General features: G+C 40.0%; 3 protein-coding genes across 6 annotated transcripts; 1 reads left to right on the forward strand and 2 right to left on the reverse strand.

The window, feature by feature from the left end:
- The first annotated feature begins 8 nt into the window (after window positions 1–8).
- Window positions 9–14,081, forward strand: LOC136442577 (target of rapamycin complex 2 subunit MAPKAP1-like). Of its 3 annotated transcripts, XM_066439502.1 has the most exons (12): window positions 9–56; window positions 565–1,157; window positions 1,897–2,051; window positions 2,384–2,556; window positions 2,929–3,102; window positions 3,656–3,768; window positions 4,212–4,319; window positions 4,804–4,836; window positions 5,989–6,021; window positions 6,473–6,613; window positions 9,066–9,203; window positions 12,545–14,081. In XM_066439502.1, the coding sequence occupies exons 2-12, from the start codon at window positions 803–805 to the stop codon at window positions 12,739–12,741; spliced, it is 1,620 nt and encodes a 539-aa protein (XP_066295599.1). In that variant the 5' UTR covers window positions 9–56; window positions 565–802; the 3' UTR covers window positions 12,742–14,081. The 3 variants fall into 3 exon arrangements, with proteins under 3 accessions (XP_066295599.1, XP_066295601.1, XP_066295602.1); XM_066439504.1 differs by lacking the exon at window positions 5,989–6,021 and having other exon boundaries at window positions 11–56; XM_066439505.1 differs by lacking the exons at window positions 4,804–4,836; window positions 5,989–6,021 and having other exon boundaries at window positions 16–56.
- LOC136442579 (fibrinogen-like protein 1) lies at window positions 8,918–11,991 on the reverse strand. Its single transcript, XM_066439514.1, has 5 exons — window positions 11,636–11,991; window positions 10,952–11,162; window positions 10,638–10,775; window positions 10,298–10,439; window positions 8,918–9,873 (listed from the first exon to the last, which is right to left on the reverse strand). Exons 1-5 carry the CDS (start codon window positions 11,969–11,971, stop codon window positions 9,468–9,470), a joined length of 1,233 nt encoding a protein of 410 aa, XP_066295611.1. The 5' UTR covers window positions 11,972–11,991; the 3' UTR covers window positions 8,918–9,467.
- LOC136442581 (uncharacterized) lies at window positions 13,891–16,674 on the reverse strand. 2 transcript variants are annotated; one of them, XM_066439517.1, is made up of 7 exons: window positions 16,544–16,674; window positions 16,201–16,358; window positions 15,845–15,887; window positions 15,650–15,721; window positions 15,284–15,422; window positions 15,013–15,100; window positions 13,891–14,602 (listed from the first exon to the last, which is right to left on the reverse strand). In XM_066439517.1, the coding sequence occupies exons 1-7, from the start codon at window positions 16,627–16,629 to the stop codon at window positions 14,520–14,522; spliced, it is 669 nt and encodes a 222-aa protein (XP_066295614.1). In that variant the 5' UTR covers window positions 16,630–16,674; the 3' UTR covers window positions 13,891–14,519. The 2 variants fall into 2 exon arrangements, with proteins under 2 accessions (XP_066295614.1, XP_066295615.1); XM_066439518.1 differs by having other exon boundaries at window positions 16,201–16,352; window positions 16,544–16,671.
- Between the last annotated feature and the right edge of the window lies 1 nt (window position 16,675).

Consider the following 16,675-nt stretch of genomic DNA (forward strand, 5'->3'; position numbering starts at 1 on the left):
CTCTAACAGCTGACCTCATTTCGCAAACAAAAATGGCGGCGGCTCATCAAGAAAAAGTGGGTTTCTCTTTGTTTTCCACATATTTCTCCGCTTTACCGATACATAAAGGGCTGTCTAGCTATTTCTGTCATATGATAGGTTCATGTATGTGTAGTTAGAGGTGTAAGATAGTGCTGTAGCCGTAAACAGTGCACGGAATGAGGGTTTGGGAGGAGTGTTTTTGTGTGACAAATATGGGAGTAGCTGATGACAGGTGACAAGTGTTGACATTGCTTTGTTGTCGGGGCGTTGGGGATATTGCTTGCATTATATAACATCGAAACAAGGTAGATAATAGAGGGGAAACACACAAATTTAATTCTTTATATAAGTATCCTGCATTTCCTTGTTTGAATCTATAAAATATCCATTTTTCTAAATGTCAGGTGAAAATGTATGCAGTTATTTGATACAACTGCATGTTAGTATTTGAAAAAAAAAAGGATTGTATACCTCATCCCTTAAATCCTTTAATGCTAGAAATTTCACTATGGACTTAATTGACATCTTTGTTTGTTTGGACAGAAGCTTCTAGATGACAAGTCGGGCCATGTCAAAATTTGACAGCTAATCAACTGATGAGGTGCAGGACATTAGCATCAAACATCCTGACTCCACAACCAAACATAGTCACAATCATGGCTTAAGGCTGGTTCAACAGGTCATCAGGATATGCTACAGCTGTCATGCTGTCCACCAGCTGCCTAGTTTGAGAGAAAAAATCCAGAGAGATCCCTGGAGGGATTCCAGCTTGGATCACAGGATGGCGTTCATAGAGGACCCGGCGTTTGTCCTGTCGTACCTTCGGCAGGCCTTCATAACCAGCGATGACACCGGGATGTCCGAGATGGTCCTCGTTGACGAGGACATAGAACACTGGGATAGCATCAAACAGGAGCGCGAAGGCACGCCCAAAACTCGGAGCACCAGCGAGAAACCGCAGAACTTGGAGTACGGAGATATCTCACAGTCGTTCGATATCACGGCGTCCAGTCTGGACTGGGGGATCCGCAGACGGACAAACACGGCACAACGGCTGGAGAAGTTGAAGAAGGAAAGACAGAATCAAGTGCGATGTCGGAATGTACAATGGAAGGAGAAATCTGTAGACTTGTCATGTATGTATCTAAAACTTCATTCTCTATGCCAAAGGAGCTCTTTAGCACCTCATTTGTATTGGTTTCAGGACTAGGTTGCAGAGGGTTGTTTTAAACTAAAGGGAAAAAAATACGATATTTGATTTTCAGGGCTCGAAATACTGGGTGCATGTGCACCCAGTGCACCCAAAATTGGAGTTGTGCACCTAATTTTTGACTGTGGGTGCACTAGTGCACCTATATATTTTTGTAGCCTATAGGGTTAAGGTTATAATTGTACACTAGTATATAGAATATTCTTGAATTGTAAGTACAAAAAACAGCATGATAACTTTTTGCTGTACTTTATTTGCTGTATTATTTGTTTGAAATTTTAAAGTTAGCTATAGAATTACAGATTGAAGTTCTAATGAAAGGCAGCAGCGTTAAACTTTGTATGTTCTGAAGAACATTCAACTTTATTTTATGTGGTGCACCCAAAATTCTTTCTGTGCACCCAATTTTTTGAGTTGGGTGCACCAGTGCACCTATTCCCAAAGATGAATTTCGAGCCCTGATTTTAGAAACATACATTTTCCTCAAAGATATAAGTCCATGTCACTTGAATTAGAAACATCAGGAAGTAAGTTCCATATTTTATTCAGCTGTCTTTAAATATGTCTAACCTTCATCAGTGCACTAGATTTTGTGTCATAAGAGCACCTTTTAATAAAGTGCTGGACGTTAAGTGACCACCAGTTCTTTTATACTCCCTCTGCAGCAGAAGAGATGGCCGGGATGTTTGAGAAGAAGGATCTATCAGAGAAGAAGTCGGCTGCTGTCCCACAGCACACCTCTGTCCTGGCAGAACAGCTGGAACAGAGCCCTGTCCACACCAACAACCCATTTATCGAGTTCTCCAAGTTTGATGGCAAGGTGGGGGGAAAATGAAACAATTCATTGGTTGTTTTCTGTTGTATTCCAGCCTTGCAGAAAGGACCATCTATGCTTTAGGCCAATCCTGACTGTCCATCATAATTAGCTGTTCAACCAATAATAGCATGGCAATTAGCAATTCAACCAATTAGAAAGTGGCTGCATGTGAAATGTTTTCATTTTCATGTTTTCATTATGCATTTCCATGCTCGGACGAAGGTGGCTATCGGTATATATATGGTGTATCGTCTGTTATGTCAGAGAAATAACAAAAAGTTTTCTTATACCAAATTTTGCAAAAATTGTATATTCCTTGTTCACTGTTGATCCAGGGTCATGTAGGGTCAACTGCTACAAAGAGAGTCGATATCTTCCTCACCATGACAACGGGAAAAGAGCGCAATTTCCCCCTCACGGTGGTCGTCCTGGCAACGGCCCGTGTGCAGGACCTAATTGGTCTGATCTGCTGGCAGTACACCAATGAGGCGAAGGAACCCAAACTTATGTATGTACACAAAGTTTTCTTGGAATATAGACATGTTTGTATCCATGTGTGTGCATGTGTGTGCGTGTGTGTGTGTGTGTGTGTGTGTGTGTGTGGAACTCTGTATGCATGTATGTATCTTTTATCATTATTGTATGATAAGCATGCTATGTTATAATTTGCATGCCATGTTATAAATGTTGTTACTTCATCACACTATGTTTTGTTTATGTATGCCAGCAGGGCACATTGAAAACTTCCCCAGTGGCAACATGTGGTCCCTGGGTCCCTGAAATCTATTACTAGGACTAGTATAGGAATGGATGGATGAATTGATGGATGTTTGAAAGATCTGGCTATGTTTTCTAAAACTATCTATCTCCCTTCTGACAGAGAGAATGTGGAGTCATACTGTCTCCATATAGCAGAGGACGATGGTGAAGTAGACACAGACTTCCCTGCACTTGATGCTAAAGAGCCGTTTGCCAAGTTTGGCTTCACAACACTGGCACTGGTGGAGAAACCTAAGGACCAGGAACAACAGTCAGAAATCATGCTGGTCACTGTGTAAGTTATGGGTGTACACTAAGTCTTACACTATCCACATGTTTTTTATATATTTGCAAGTAGCAGGGACGCGTAGTCCAGTAGTTAGTGGCCCTGCATGCCTCTGGACCACGAGATTGGGAGTTAGAATCCCAGCTGTTGTCTCTCACCTGGCTGTGGTTCAGTGTCCATTGGACTGGTGGAAATTTCCATGGTACAATGAACCTGTATGTATTGTACATTACGTCAGTCTTCTCTGTCATGACCAGTGGAAGAATAGCTCTTCAGTGAGCTATAGAGGTTCCAGATCACTTTCACTTTCCTTTTTTTTATGTCACTGCTAATGGTACCACAAGAGAAAAGGTAATCTAAAGCTGAATGATTTTCATGGATTTATGATGTCCTGATTTTACTTACAGTCTCTTAAAGTACATTGTACATGTCACTAGTAATCAAGTCAGAATATTGTGAGGTCAGTGTAGAAGACTACATTGATAATTGTACATGTACATTGTGCACATTCAGTCCACAATGTCTTGTAACTCAAGCATTTCTTGTTTTCTCACACCCCCAGGAATGTCCCCCACAGTGGTTTCTCCCGTATCCAGGTGGAGTCCCTGGGCCTGACGATGAAGGAGATCCTCCACAGGGCACTGAAGCGGAGGAAGGGCAGAGTCGACCCTTCAGGTACCGTACATCAGATAGACATGTCTGCGAGCTTTATACGACATATTCACGAGTAATATGCCTGGTGTTCTCTGTATCTGTAATGTGTGTATAACCGGCATAACCGTCCTTCGGCGGACCACACCAGCTCTCAATTATCACACAAGGTTTTGAGGTTAGCTTATGTCCGCAGTCACTAAGCCCCATCCAATGTAACAATTTGTTTTAACAAATGTAACTTCTGGCAATCAACAAATACAATTGCAATGTAAAATGGAAGCTTGTTGCCCATTGACAGGAGCAATAGAAAGATACATATACTCAACCATGCATTCTAACTGCAACTACATGTTATAGGTCTCAGTCATATATGTTTCACTGACATGCTTTCTTTAAATCAGTTTTGACACATGTTCTATGTAGATTATTGACAAGTTTGTCTGTTTTGTTTGCCAATGTTTCAGGCCCAGACTATGTCCTAGAGAAGCAGTCCCAGCCAGGTGTGTGTGTAGACTTGGACAGTACACTGGACAGTATGAACACCATGGAGTTCTGTCTGGTCAGACAACACAGTAAGTACTTTATATACATTCCAGCTGCTGTTATTATACTGACTTATAAGAAATGTATGATCTTCTCACAAAACTAGTACCATATCACCACTTGTACTTACTCTCATCGGACTTCATAGAATAGAATTCTGAAGGTCTAATATCATGAAGGACAGCATACTTTTTTTTTCTCATGAAATACTCATTTTGCATGTTGACATACATGTACACCAGATTTTTTCATCCATTGCATTTTCTATTTTTGATTAGCATCTCAAAGCATTGATTGATTTGAAGACAGTATCCTTCTTTCATGTCTAGTTTCTTCAAGATCTTCTTTATAGTATCTTTGCTTTGGTATTATTTGATTTGGTGCTATGGGGTTGTCATCTTTTAGTAGTGTAGCACTAGATCCTGTAGTGTATGAAACTGTTTTGAAAGCCTTCCCTGTGTTTTCCACCTGTACTCTCTAACTAGTATCTTCCCTTGGCATGTATTGCACCAGGACCCCCCGGCAGAGCCAAGCGGAAGGCACATGGTAGTAGTACAACCTCGTACATGCACCTCTGTATACATGCATCGCATGGCAAACATAGGGACCAAACCTTCTTATCTTGTTTCAGTATTGTTTTGATATCATTTAGATTACATTTGGAGAAAAAATAAAAGCGAAAGCCCTCAATTTGAATTGTTATTCACATGTTTCCTTAGCTGATATTCTTCTCAAATTGTGCAATGTTTTATTGCATTCTTTTCATCAAAATGTTAAATATGAAAACATTGGTATTAGGTGTTTTAATTAAAGAAAAAACACTATATTTATTTAGAGAAGAAGAGGGTTTGGGACCAGAATGTTTAGGAATACTAATCATAATCCACAAGATGTTGTACAAGTCACTGCATGGCAAATAATACAGTGCTGTGCATGGCTAATGTGTTCTTACTGTAACAGTTGTAGTTGCAAATGTAAGTGTTGTATTTGCACAGTATGTGGAGTGTGTACCACAACTTTGTACATCCCTGTATGGTGCTTCGAACGAGTTTCTTTAATATGCAATCTCAAAAATTCCATCAGAAAGGATCCATGAATGTTATTGAAATGGTAGCCTGAGGGTGTAGCCCCACTCCAAGACATGTACGTTCATTGTTTTGGTAGCAGTTAGAAATTAATATTTGGAAGACAAAGCTGAAATGGTGTAGACATACCTTTCTACAGCATTTGAGTGAGTTACTTCTGGGCAAAATAAAGGTAATCTTATCGATAGACCTGAGCAGAAAGAATGATAGACAGTCTCTCATTATTGACCTTAAATCATAAAAAGAAGTTCATTTAAAATCTTCCATAATGGTACTTCAAGTGGCCTTACACAAGTTTACAAACTTTCCCCAGTGCAACCCAAGCCCTGTATGGATTCGCCTGCCCCTTCAAGATTTAGAGTGAAATATGCAGGATGTAGACTCCACACTCTGAGCAGAAATATTGACTATTCATCAGTTCTTGTTGAAAAGCTTCCGCATGATGAGAAATTAAACTGTTCTCCAACTCAAAAATTCCCTCACCGGAATTTGCTTCCGCATGCTTAACTCCTTATATTCAGCATGCACTTCCAGTTCCATCTCTCTATAGTGTAGGTAGTACTTACTGACCTGTATCCTCTTTATCCTCCTTTGCCAACCATTCAACTTGAAGTTCCTTGTGATGCCCAATGTTTTCAATGTTCATGTAAGTTCCCATTATCAAGATATCTAAGCCAACTTCGCTCTACATTCTCCTGCGTGGCCGTCATGTTGGTATGGTACTGTTGGTATTGATGGAATGTCATTTTGCCCACTACACTGAATTCCAAAATCCTCTTTTCTTTTAGTTTTCTCAAAAGGACCGTTTGGCTGAATGCATGGTTTCATCCATACAGGTTTAGAATTAACACTTCCCTATTACTGTTGGTACCAAAAAACTGATGGGAAATGTGTTAAAAATTCTATAGATGCCACTGTGATGATGTGTAAAAATCATGACATTGGAAAGTTTTTTCAAACCTTTCTATAATGCATTACTGAACTGAAGTGAGTACTGTGAAATAACTGCCATTTGTGTCCAAAAAGAAGAAAGCTGAACTAACTTATCTAAAGGAAAATGATTCAAAATGTTAAAATCTGTTTTTGTTTTTCCCCAGGTACTCGTGGTGAGGTTGAGGAAGAGACAGAAGTGAACAGAAATATGTCAGAAATGGAGGCTTCCCTCAGCAGTCTGCACTATAAGTCTTATAGAGTCAACATGTTCACCAAGCTCAGAACAAGCACTATCATACAACTGGGTAGGTCTCACACATGTCCAGCAAACTCAGAACAAGTACTATCATACAACTGGGTAGGTCTTACATAGTCAACATGTTCACCAAACTCAGAACAAGTACTATCATACAACTGGGTAGGTCTCACACATGTTCACCAAACTCAGAACAAGTACTATCATACAACTGGGTAGGTCCTATATGGAGTCAAGTGGGTAGCTATTACAGAGTAACATGTTCACCAAACTCAGAACAAGAACTATCATACAACTGGATAGGTCTTACATAGTCAACATGTTCAACAAACTCAGAACAAGCACTATCATACAACTGGGTAGGTCTCACACATGTTCACCAAACTCAGAACAAGTACTATCATACAACTGGGTAGGTCCTATATGGAGTCAAGTGGGTAGCTATTACAGAGTAACATGTTCACCAAACTCAGAACAAGAACTATCATACAACTGGGTAGGTCTCACACATGTTCACCAAACTCAGAACAAGTACAGTCAAACCTGTATAAGCGGTCACCTTTGCATAGCGGCCACCTGCCCATAGTGGTCACTTTTTGTCGGTCCCTTGGATTTTTCCCATTGACATAAGCATTAAGAATAAGCTATAGCGGCCACCTGTCCAACGCGGTCGCGGCCAGACGATTTTCAGTCCCGCGAGTACAGTAACACTGTCGGTAACGGTCACGGCGCGCGGGTAGAAGCCGCATCGCCACCGCACGCCGGGTTCAAAATCTTCTTTTTTTTTCACGCAGTTATCAAATTTATGTGGACTCAACTGGATAGGATGATAATAAAGAAAACCAGAATGTTTTATCTTTGTTAGAAAATCCGTGGTTTGACGCGAAGTCAGTATAATTTTCTTCACATGGCTTGCGTTTGTACATCGTAGCAAAATTGACCATTTCTGTGCATTTCGACTGGACAAATATTACTGCAGCTTTTTGGAAAATACAACTCGCACATGTAGCTGATGCGGTAAGTTCGGGAAATGTTTGAATGCCGGCCCAATATCCGTTTTCCCCGGTGCTCAAAGTCAAAACGTGTTTCGCGCGATTTATAAAATGGCGCTGATAGTCAGCAGCACAAAGGTCAACGGAAGACACCACTGTTTCGGAGGTATAATGCGCTAAATTCATTTTGCTGCAAAGTATCACTGAGGATAATTACTTTACCAAAAGCTTAAAAAGAAATATGAATAACATTAATATGATGTAAAATTTGGGCTATTGCAATTTTCTGAAAAGAAAAAAGCCATCAAAAGAGCGACCTTCTTCTGAATACCCTATTAGCATAATGGTAGAAGCTGATAATGACAAGCGGGAAGCGAAACAACAACAGACTAAGGAAAACTATTGCCACGATTTTATGTTTCAAAACGGTCGAAAACGAACAGTAAGTGGCAACTGAGCAACATGTATTTTGTTTTTAACTAACTAGGTGGCATTTTGCTGCAAAGGACTTTGTTTCTTATGATTAAAACTCGTTGGTGACGCGTGTGCCTGCAGCGAAGCAGTCGCGAAGGATCTAGAGTAGAGTATGGCGATGCTGGTCTGTACAGACATGAAGCCCGAGCATTAGCCATGGATTTTGGAGTTGGCAGATACAATAATTCTTTTTCAAGCCCATAATAAAAGTAAAAGAACAACAATCGACTTTCTAAAATGTGACTTACCTATGCAATGTTTTCATGTGCACTGTGCGGTGAATAAATGTATCTCAGTGGGTACTGAAAATATGTGTCACTCGTGGGCAATTAATCGACAGTTTCTCCATAGCGGCCACCTGTCCTTAGCGGCCAGTTTTGGCCAGTCCCTTGAGTGACCGCTATAGACAGGTTTGACTGTACTATCATACAACTGGGTAGGTCCTATATGGAGTCAACTGGGTAGGTCTTACATTCTAACATGTTCACCAAACTCAGAACAAGAACTATCATACAACTGGGTAGGTCTTACATTCTAACATGTTCACCAAACTCAGAACAAGCACTATCGTACAACTGGGTAGGTCTTATATAGAGTCAACATGTTCACCAAACTCAGAACAAGCACTATCATACAACTGGATAGGTCTTACATAGTCAACATGTTCACCAAACTCATAACAAGCACTATCATACAACTGGATAGGTCTTACATTCTAACATGTTCACCAAACTCAGAACAAGCACTATCATACAACTGGATAGGTCTTACATTCTAACATGTTCACCAAACTCAGAACAAGCACTATCATACAACTGGGTAGGTCTTACACATTAAAGTCAACATGTTCACCAAAGTCAGAATAAGTACTATGAATCACACAAGTCTCGGTAGGTCTTACTGTAGTTGTAACATGTTCACCAAGCTAAAAACAAGCACTGCAAATACATGTACATCCCTTTTGATGAACCTGTACACTATGGCAGATACATTTGTACATACAAGCAATACTGAAGCCTCTTCCCCATGTCTTAGGTGTATCTGGAGAGAAGATAGAGATAGACCCCTTAACCCAACACAAGTCCACGGCAGCCAAGTTTCTATCCAAACAGAAGCCTGTCTCATATGATGCAGACCTGGTCGCAGCTTGTGAGGTCACCGATGACAAGCACGGTAAGAACCAATCAGTGTGACTGTTACTAATTGAATTAACTCTGCATTGACATGTCCATCAAAGTGTACATTTTGTAACACAAAAATACATCAGTGTGCTTTTTGCACTATTTTTAGAACAATTTTGCTCCTTTAGAATGTAACCAGTTTGTATACTGAAACTGCTGATTCAGAGGTGAATGGTCAGATATATGGCCAATTTTAACTCTACTAGTCTCCTTTTTAGGTGCATACATGTACAATGTCATGTATGTTCATCACTGCTTATGTTGTAGTAGGAGCAATCATCATTCTTACTGACTTCAGGGAATATTCTTCACCCTTCCACGGGTCCCATCGTATCCCATAGCCAAACCCACGGTGTCTAAAAAGACCGTAATCACTCTTGTATTGCCCATTCAAGTTGGCCTCTTGGCAGCCGTTTCCAAGAGAGAAATACCACCAACCCCCCCTCTTTTCACTCCCACAATCGCCGTCACTAGTTCCGAATGGCATGTTGTGGTGAGAACGGTCGTCGTGGTTCTTGTTGACAAGCGCGTTCCCTGCCGTTCCGTTGTAGTTCCCCACGCGCAGGCGGTATCTGTCCGACTCATCTTCGATCAAGAAGTGATCGTACTCTGCGTACGCTGCGTTGTTGTTCCAATCTTCCATCTCTATCCTGAGCTTGTACCTACAAATGATAGAATCATATAAGGAGACAAGCGGGAACACAGCCCCACTGCTTGGCAGTCTAATCAAATTCTTTGGATCGGTGGGTCTGAGTTCGATCCTAGGGTCGACCCCAGCTTGGACATGTTTTAAGGGATTGTATTTGTCATTGCTGATGGCGACATAAAGCCGGCAGCCCCATGTACATGTATGTGAGAGTAAGTCATTAGCCTCTGCACGTAAAAGAACCCAACACACTTATCGAGTAGGGGTGAGCCGTAGCAAAGCCACATAGCATTATTATTAGCTGCATGTACTTGAAAAAGCAATATGCCTCACCTCAATTAATTGCTTTAACTTTTAGCTTGACATTAGACCCTATAATATTAAAAAAATGTGGTGGTAACCTCTTTCATGGTTAGAGTATGGTTAAAGTTTTTCCATACCTGTCCTGATTTGTGAGGAGGTAGATCTTGTTGTTGCCCAGCCAGAACTCACGGTTCAGGTGACCAAAGCCGCTCCGGTACTGGCCCCAGTTTCGGTTGAAGTCGGTGAAGCCATCTTCCCTCCTTTGGATCACAGTCCAACCTAACAAGAAAAGAGTTTATGGAGTTAAAGACAACCTGTTAATGTATAGTTGTAGGCTGTATTTTTAAATGCATCTAAAAGTAATGTGTTAGATACATTCTGAAGACATACCTGTTTATGTATCGCATTTTTCAATGCGTCTTAGATACATTCCATGGTCACATTCATGTTAAATGTTAATCAGTTACTGTGTCCCACCTGTGTTGTTCTGCATGATGCAGTACACAGGGAAAGGGTCAGGGGGAGCTGCTGGTTTGGGAATTATGTTTGACACATCAGGATGGACCATGTACACTCCGCTCTGGTTGTAACCTGCCTGGTAGATATCTGCACAGTCTGCAAAACAGGATGAAAAACTTGTACAAGAACAGGGAAAATTTATTTATGTTCACTTACAGATGAGAAGAAGGAATTGAGAGAAAGAATTTCATTGGAAAACTTTAATTCTACCTTGAATCAAGGATGTAATAATGTCTTTGTTTGAATAAACTTAAGGATATACGAGTCTGTACCTTTGGGATATTTTCCCAGGTCTTTTGTATTAATTGTCCCACATCTGAGAGCACTTTGTTGCTTGGCCCTCTCTGCAACGAGCATACCCAGAGTGTTGTTGAGAGACTGTACATGAAGGGTGAGGGCTTTCAGGCTGTCTGTAGTCTCCTCTTGTTCCTCCTTTAGTGAAGCTACAGCTCCAACTGTATCTTTGTAGTCTGACTTTTCAACCTGTAAAGGATATTGTACCATGTGCTAAATGGGGTGACTTTCATTTAGATTAGAGGGTCTTTATAGTCAATTAAGCAAGGAACAAATATTGCCTGAGGTACCGGCCTGACCCGCGGGAGGGTCGGGACCGAGGTGATGTGGAATACACCGTGTTGTAGTTCATTTACATCATACCCACCCGAAAAAAAACACTTTTCAATGCGCCTGCAGTTGAGAGAGTTTTGTGTCCTCAACCAAAAAAACATTGATTGCAACCTCCGAATCCAGTATTCAAATTTTCAACAGCGGCACAACCGGCGCACTCGAAATGCATTCTAGATATTCTTTGAAAGCCAGTGTGATAAAAGTAGAACCCCCTGTGATACGGAAAATTATCACACGATGCAGAAAACCCGTATCGAACGTTTTCGCGGCCCATGAATGACATAAAAAATGTTATTTACTCACAAACTCTAAGAGTAGTTGTTTCTTACCTTATTGTCCAGACCATCCGTCCATTTTGCTACCTGATCTATCCTCTCCTCCATTCCTCTCACTGCGCTGCTGACCTGGTACTTCCAGTCGTTCAGAGCAGCCACCTCCTTCTGCACCCTGTCAAGCTCACCCTGACGCTGGTAGGGTTGGTCTGACGTGGGTACAGTAAATGTGTAAGAGCAGTGCCCCTGTTGTTCTGAGGGAGAATCCACTTCATGTTGGTGGTCAGAGTCTGGGGCTTCTTGTTCTAGATCCATGTCTGTCTCCCCCATCCCTACATGTACATCTGCTTGTACATGGAGACACAGCAGGAGAACTAGATAGATGGCAGCCATGCTTGTGGGTTGTTTGTCTGAAGCTAGTAAAAGGGTCACAAGGTGCTTAGTTTTTAGACTTTGGCCTGGCCCCGTTTACAGACCACTTTTGTGTTTGATTTTAATTTGCAAGTCTGATGAGCTGCGCAAAAACTCGCAATAGAATATTCTGCCACACATACTACCAGTTCTATTCAGTACTTTTTAATTACTTTAATAGAAGTGGCCTAAAAGTTTTTTATTACTATTTGTCCCCATGCTTTGTTTGTTATGAATATGTCACCATCATCAATGAATTCTGTACATATCTTATAAATATTCTATTTCTCTGACCTTCTGCATGTTGTCAGGGCTATTTTCTCCAGCACTAGCAATGCATTAAACATGATGAACTACATGCATCTACCCAGTAACAAAGACCAAAGGAGGGGTTTCTTTGCAGCCCTTTATAATTTGTTGCTGAAGATGACTATTTTTGGTATTCTCATTGTAGGTTGGGGTTTCATGTGGCTGTGGAGACCAAATCCTAAGGCGCACTAACGCCCTCCACTTTGTACACTGGTGGTTTAACCATGTCCGTATCAACCCTTGCAGGTCGGGAAACGTTCCGCCTGACGTACCAGAGCGGCAGCGACTTCAAACACCACGACTTTGAGGCCTCCAGCTCCGTTGCCACCGAGGTCGTCACCAAGATTAACCACATTCTGGAGCTGCGCGCCAGCCCAGTACGTGCCGACTACCTCGCCTTCAAGGAGAGGAAAGCGAGCAAGAAGCATGGGCTGTTGTCGTGAGTGAAGATGGCAAAGGGACTGTCATAGGAATTAAGACTTTATACACTCATACTTTGTTACGAGTGAAAGCTTGTGAATGGGAGATTGGCTAAATCAATGCAAGAATAAACATCTTTTATATCATTTTGTACAATTTCTAAGCTGCAACATTAGTGTAATGTTTTAGATTTTGTCCTTTTGGTAATTAACCTTTAGCGTGCTGCTGGCAGTCTGTACACTGGTAATTTAGCATGCTAAAGGTTAAATCTGAGACTTTAATGCTGTGTTCCATGTCTGCTGTCAGCATTGAATGTTTCCTTATGTCAGAACATGTTGCTAATTTATACATGTAGATGCATGCGATATCAGTGTCTTTAACTTGATGCTAAATTAGGATGCAAATTCATTCTGATACATTCAGTCATTTGAGAGATTACTGCAGAAGATATTGAAAAGAAGCATTTTTGTATATACTATACTGTACTGTATGTAGGTTTTTTAAGTTGTGGGGCCAAAACTTCATTAAAAAAATATGTCCAAGCCAATCTATATAAGGAAGTTCTATTAGTGTACTCTGGTTTCTTTGTATCTTTAGCTACAGGTACATTGTAAAAATGGCCGAATTATAACAATGAATGTTAAAAATAATAAAAAAATAATTTTTTTTCCGGACAAATAAGTCAAATTGCATAGAAGCAATTGCTTAATGTACGTTCAATGCAAATATTCTTCTAAGGGCTGTTCCAGAAAAGCAAGGGAAATGAGTCCAGAAAAAGAATAAAAAATTTTGGCAGAGGTAATGAAAAATAAAATGAGAATAAGAGTTGGAGGACTAAAGAAGTGGTCATGAATTCCACACTTCCTGAAACAGCCCTCTGAAACTAGCCTTGTCGGAAGTCTTTATATCTTTATTCTAAATGACTTGAGCGTTACATGACAATACATGTATTTGTGCTCTGGTTGTTTCTGTTCTATACTGCAATATGATGGTATGGTATTCATTAAAGTTATCAAGACAATATATTGTAGTCTACTAATTTTGCCAACACATTTTTATCAATGCACTTTGAAACCAAATGACATGATCACACCTATTGCAATATAACAGTATGATAGACTGTCAAATGCTATGTACATCTGTGAAAATACTCCCTTATATTTAGAGGGACATGTTTTTGCAATACTGTATCTTTAATTACACATCTCTGAAGTGCGTGTAGTTTGTTTGGCCAGCTCAGGTACAATTGTTGTAATGAATTTTGACATATTTATTGTAATTGTGTTTCAATTGTTTAAGTGTTGCTCTGTTAATAAGATGTTTTATGTGAGATTACAAAGAGAAGTATATGTGTCACATCAGAGTTCTTGGATAGTCTTTACTTTCACTTCATTTTACAGACGGTTATCTTCAGGAGAAAAAAAATCTGTAGAAAGTGATTTAAATGAAATGCAAACTTAGTACAATATGGTACAATAATTTGTGTACTACAGTGTTCAACTTTCACAAAAATCTTGGAGACTAGTTTGGAGTACAAAAAGTACTTAATACAATGTACGTACAATACAGTACAAATCCTTTGTACCATTCCCCACAAAATCACTAGGAAGCATATTTAGAAAAGTTACAATTCACATCCACTTCATCACAATGGCATACTAAAATGTGTACATGGACTAAAAGGTTAGTAAGCTGCAGTAACAGTGAGTCCTGTCTATTACAAGCTCTTGCAACTAAATTTTACACCCATAAATTCATAACATATGAAAAGCTTTCACTTGTTTGTAACAATATCTTAACTTTATGACTCAGTTTTGCCGACAATCTTGGAGATGAGGGTCATGGGTGAGTTGAAGTGTTCCATTCTCTTGAAGGTCCTCATGCCTGTTAGGAAAGACACAATTGCATCAAAGGTTGAGCACAGACATAACCAGAATTGCATATCTAAAAAGTGCTTAATGTTAGCACATCATTCTCCAATATTATAATACCCATGCACACTAAATTATGTATGATGAACCTATGAAAGAAATTAGAATATTTTGCAGGACTAGTACATACAATTACACAACAGTCACAAGTTAGTGCTTGCTTTTCCCACAAAATGCAAGGACAACTTCAAAACAACTGCATTGTGTATGTTCAAGAACATGTCCATATACAATTGTCACAATTGGTGTGGAAAGTAAACCAGCCTACAGTACTACTACTGCTACTACAAGAATGCTTGGCTTGTAATAATAATAATGGAAATGCAACAAGGTTTAAAATGTGATATTGAACTCAAGTCTTACCTAGCTCATTTGCCTTTGCAGAACTAAATGCCTCAGCAGTACTTTCAAATGTTGACAATGTCTTTGTAGTGGAGGCAATCTTGTCGACCTGGAGATAAAGATAAAAAAGATATAGTGTATATAAAAGTGTATAAAAAATCATATACTATATAGGAATGAAGATTTGACAAAACAATTTCTGGGTGCCTAACGTCACAGTCGAACTTAATACATAACAATAAAATTTGCCATAAGAAAATCTGAAAAGAAGATGAAACAAGATCAGCCTTACGTAAACTTCTAGGTCCTCCCTGCACTTCTTGGTATAGTCCAAAATACCCTGCAGGTCCGGCTTGCCCCCTAGGAGGCGCTGCTGCTCAGCTGACAGGCTCTCCCATGGAGGGATGTCCGATGTGGTGTCTTTGGAAGAACTGTTACAGAAGTATGAGAGGTTACCTCTATAACCTGGATTGTGTACTATGACAGAGTTTGTATGAAGTTTTCTATAGCTGTTACCACATTCAACTGCCAAAAATATTTTTAGTCAGAACTCAGATTACTTGCAGTGTGAAATGATATTGGTAATGAGTGAAGGGGAAAAACTTTGACAAGTTTTGTCAAGACACTAACATATACATATGTAACATTAATGACTTACTTGTCAGCATTTTCTGCTGCAGCTCGGTGCTCCTTACACAGGCTATCCCACTTGGAACTCTCTGTCTTCAACCTATAATGAAGAGATGCAAAATGTCTGATAAAAGTCAGTCAAACTTTCTGCATTTGTAAACAAAATTATGCTTATGCCAAAAAAAAGATGTAATAAAAGTCATACACAAAGTGTGACACTGACCTGTCTGCATAATTCTGCTGCCATACTGTAGCTGTATTGCTGCCTGAAAAAATATAAACTTATTAATATATGTGTTTTCAATACAACTTCCTGGTACTGACTTTTCTTGGATTACAGTTAGATAACAGTTACAGCAGATATTGTTAATCAGTCATACTAAGTGTATTCTAAGGTCCAGAACACCCGTATCAGGCCCAGGTATGACATAAATATATATATATATATATACATGTCAGACATATATGCTGCTATGGTTTCAAACCCTGATAAACATCTGCACAACTGCTTCTGTGTCACACACAACCTACCTAAAGTACAGGTAAGTATGGCTGTTTAAAATAGAAACTTAAGCCCACCTCCACTGTTTGAAGCTGAGTTGTCAGCAGTTTGTTGTTGTTGTTGTTCTTGTTCCAGGAGGTGCATGGACTTTCTCCCACGGACGAAACTTGACCTCCTTTTTTTCTTCTCAACATCCTTCTCGGTCTTCTGCTTCTTTCTCTCGGACGATCTAGACCTACACAAACGATGTGCATGATATATATTTGAATATAGTGCATAAACACATCAAGGTTTTTTTTTACTAACGTTAGCTCCCCTCCCCACACTACATTTTGAAGAAAAACAGTCCCAAAGAAGACCATACCAAACGTTCTAACTGCGTACCTGGAATACTATAAGCATAAATCTAACTCCACTGACCTTGTAAGTACACCAGGATCCACAGACTCGCTTCTTTCCGGAGTTTTGCTGCGGCGTCTCTTTTTCTCTGCACTTTTGTCTGCCATTTTGTTGAAATTCCGCGCCTTTCCAGATCTCGCGAGATTTTCGACG

The sequence above is a fragment of the Branchiostoma lanceolatum genome, chromosome 9 (genome assembly GCF_035083965.1).
Source record: "Branchiostoma lanceolatum isolate klBraLanc5 chromosome 9, klBraLanc5.hap2, whole genome shotgun sequence".
Lineage (NCBI taxonomy): Eukaryota > Metazoa > Chordata > Leptocardii > Amphioxiformes > Branchiostomatidae > Branchiostoma > Branchiostoma lanceolatum.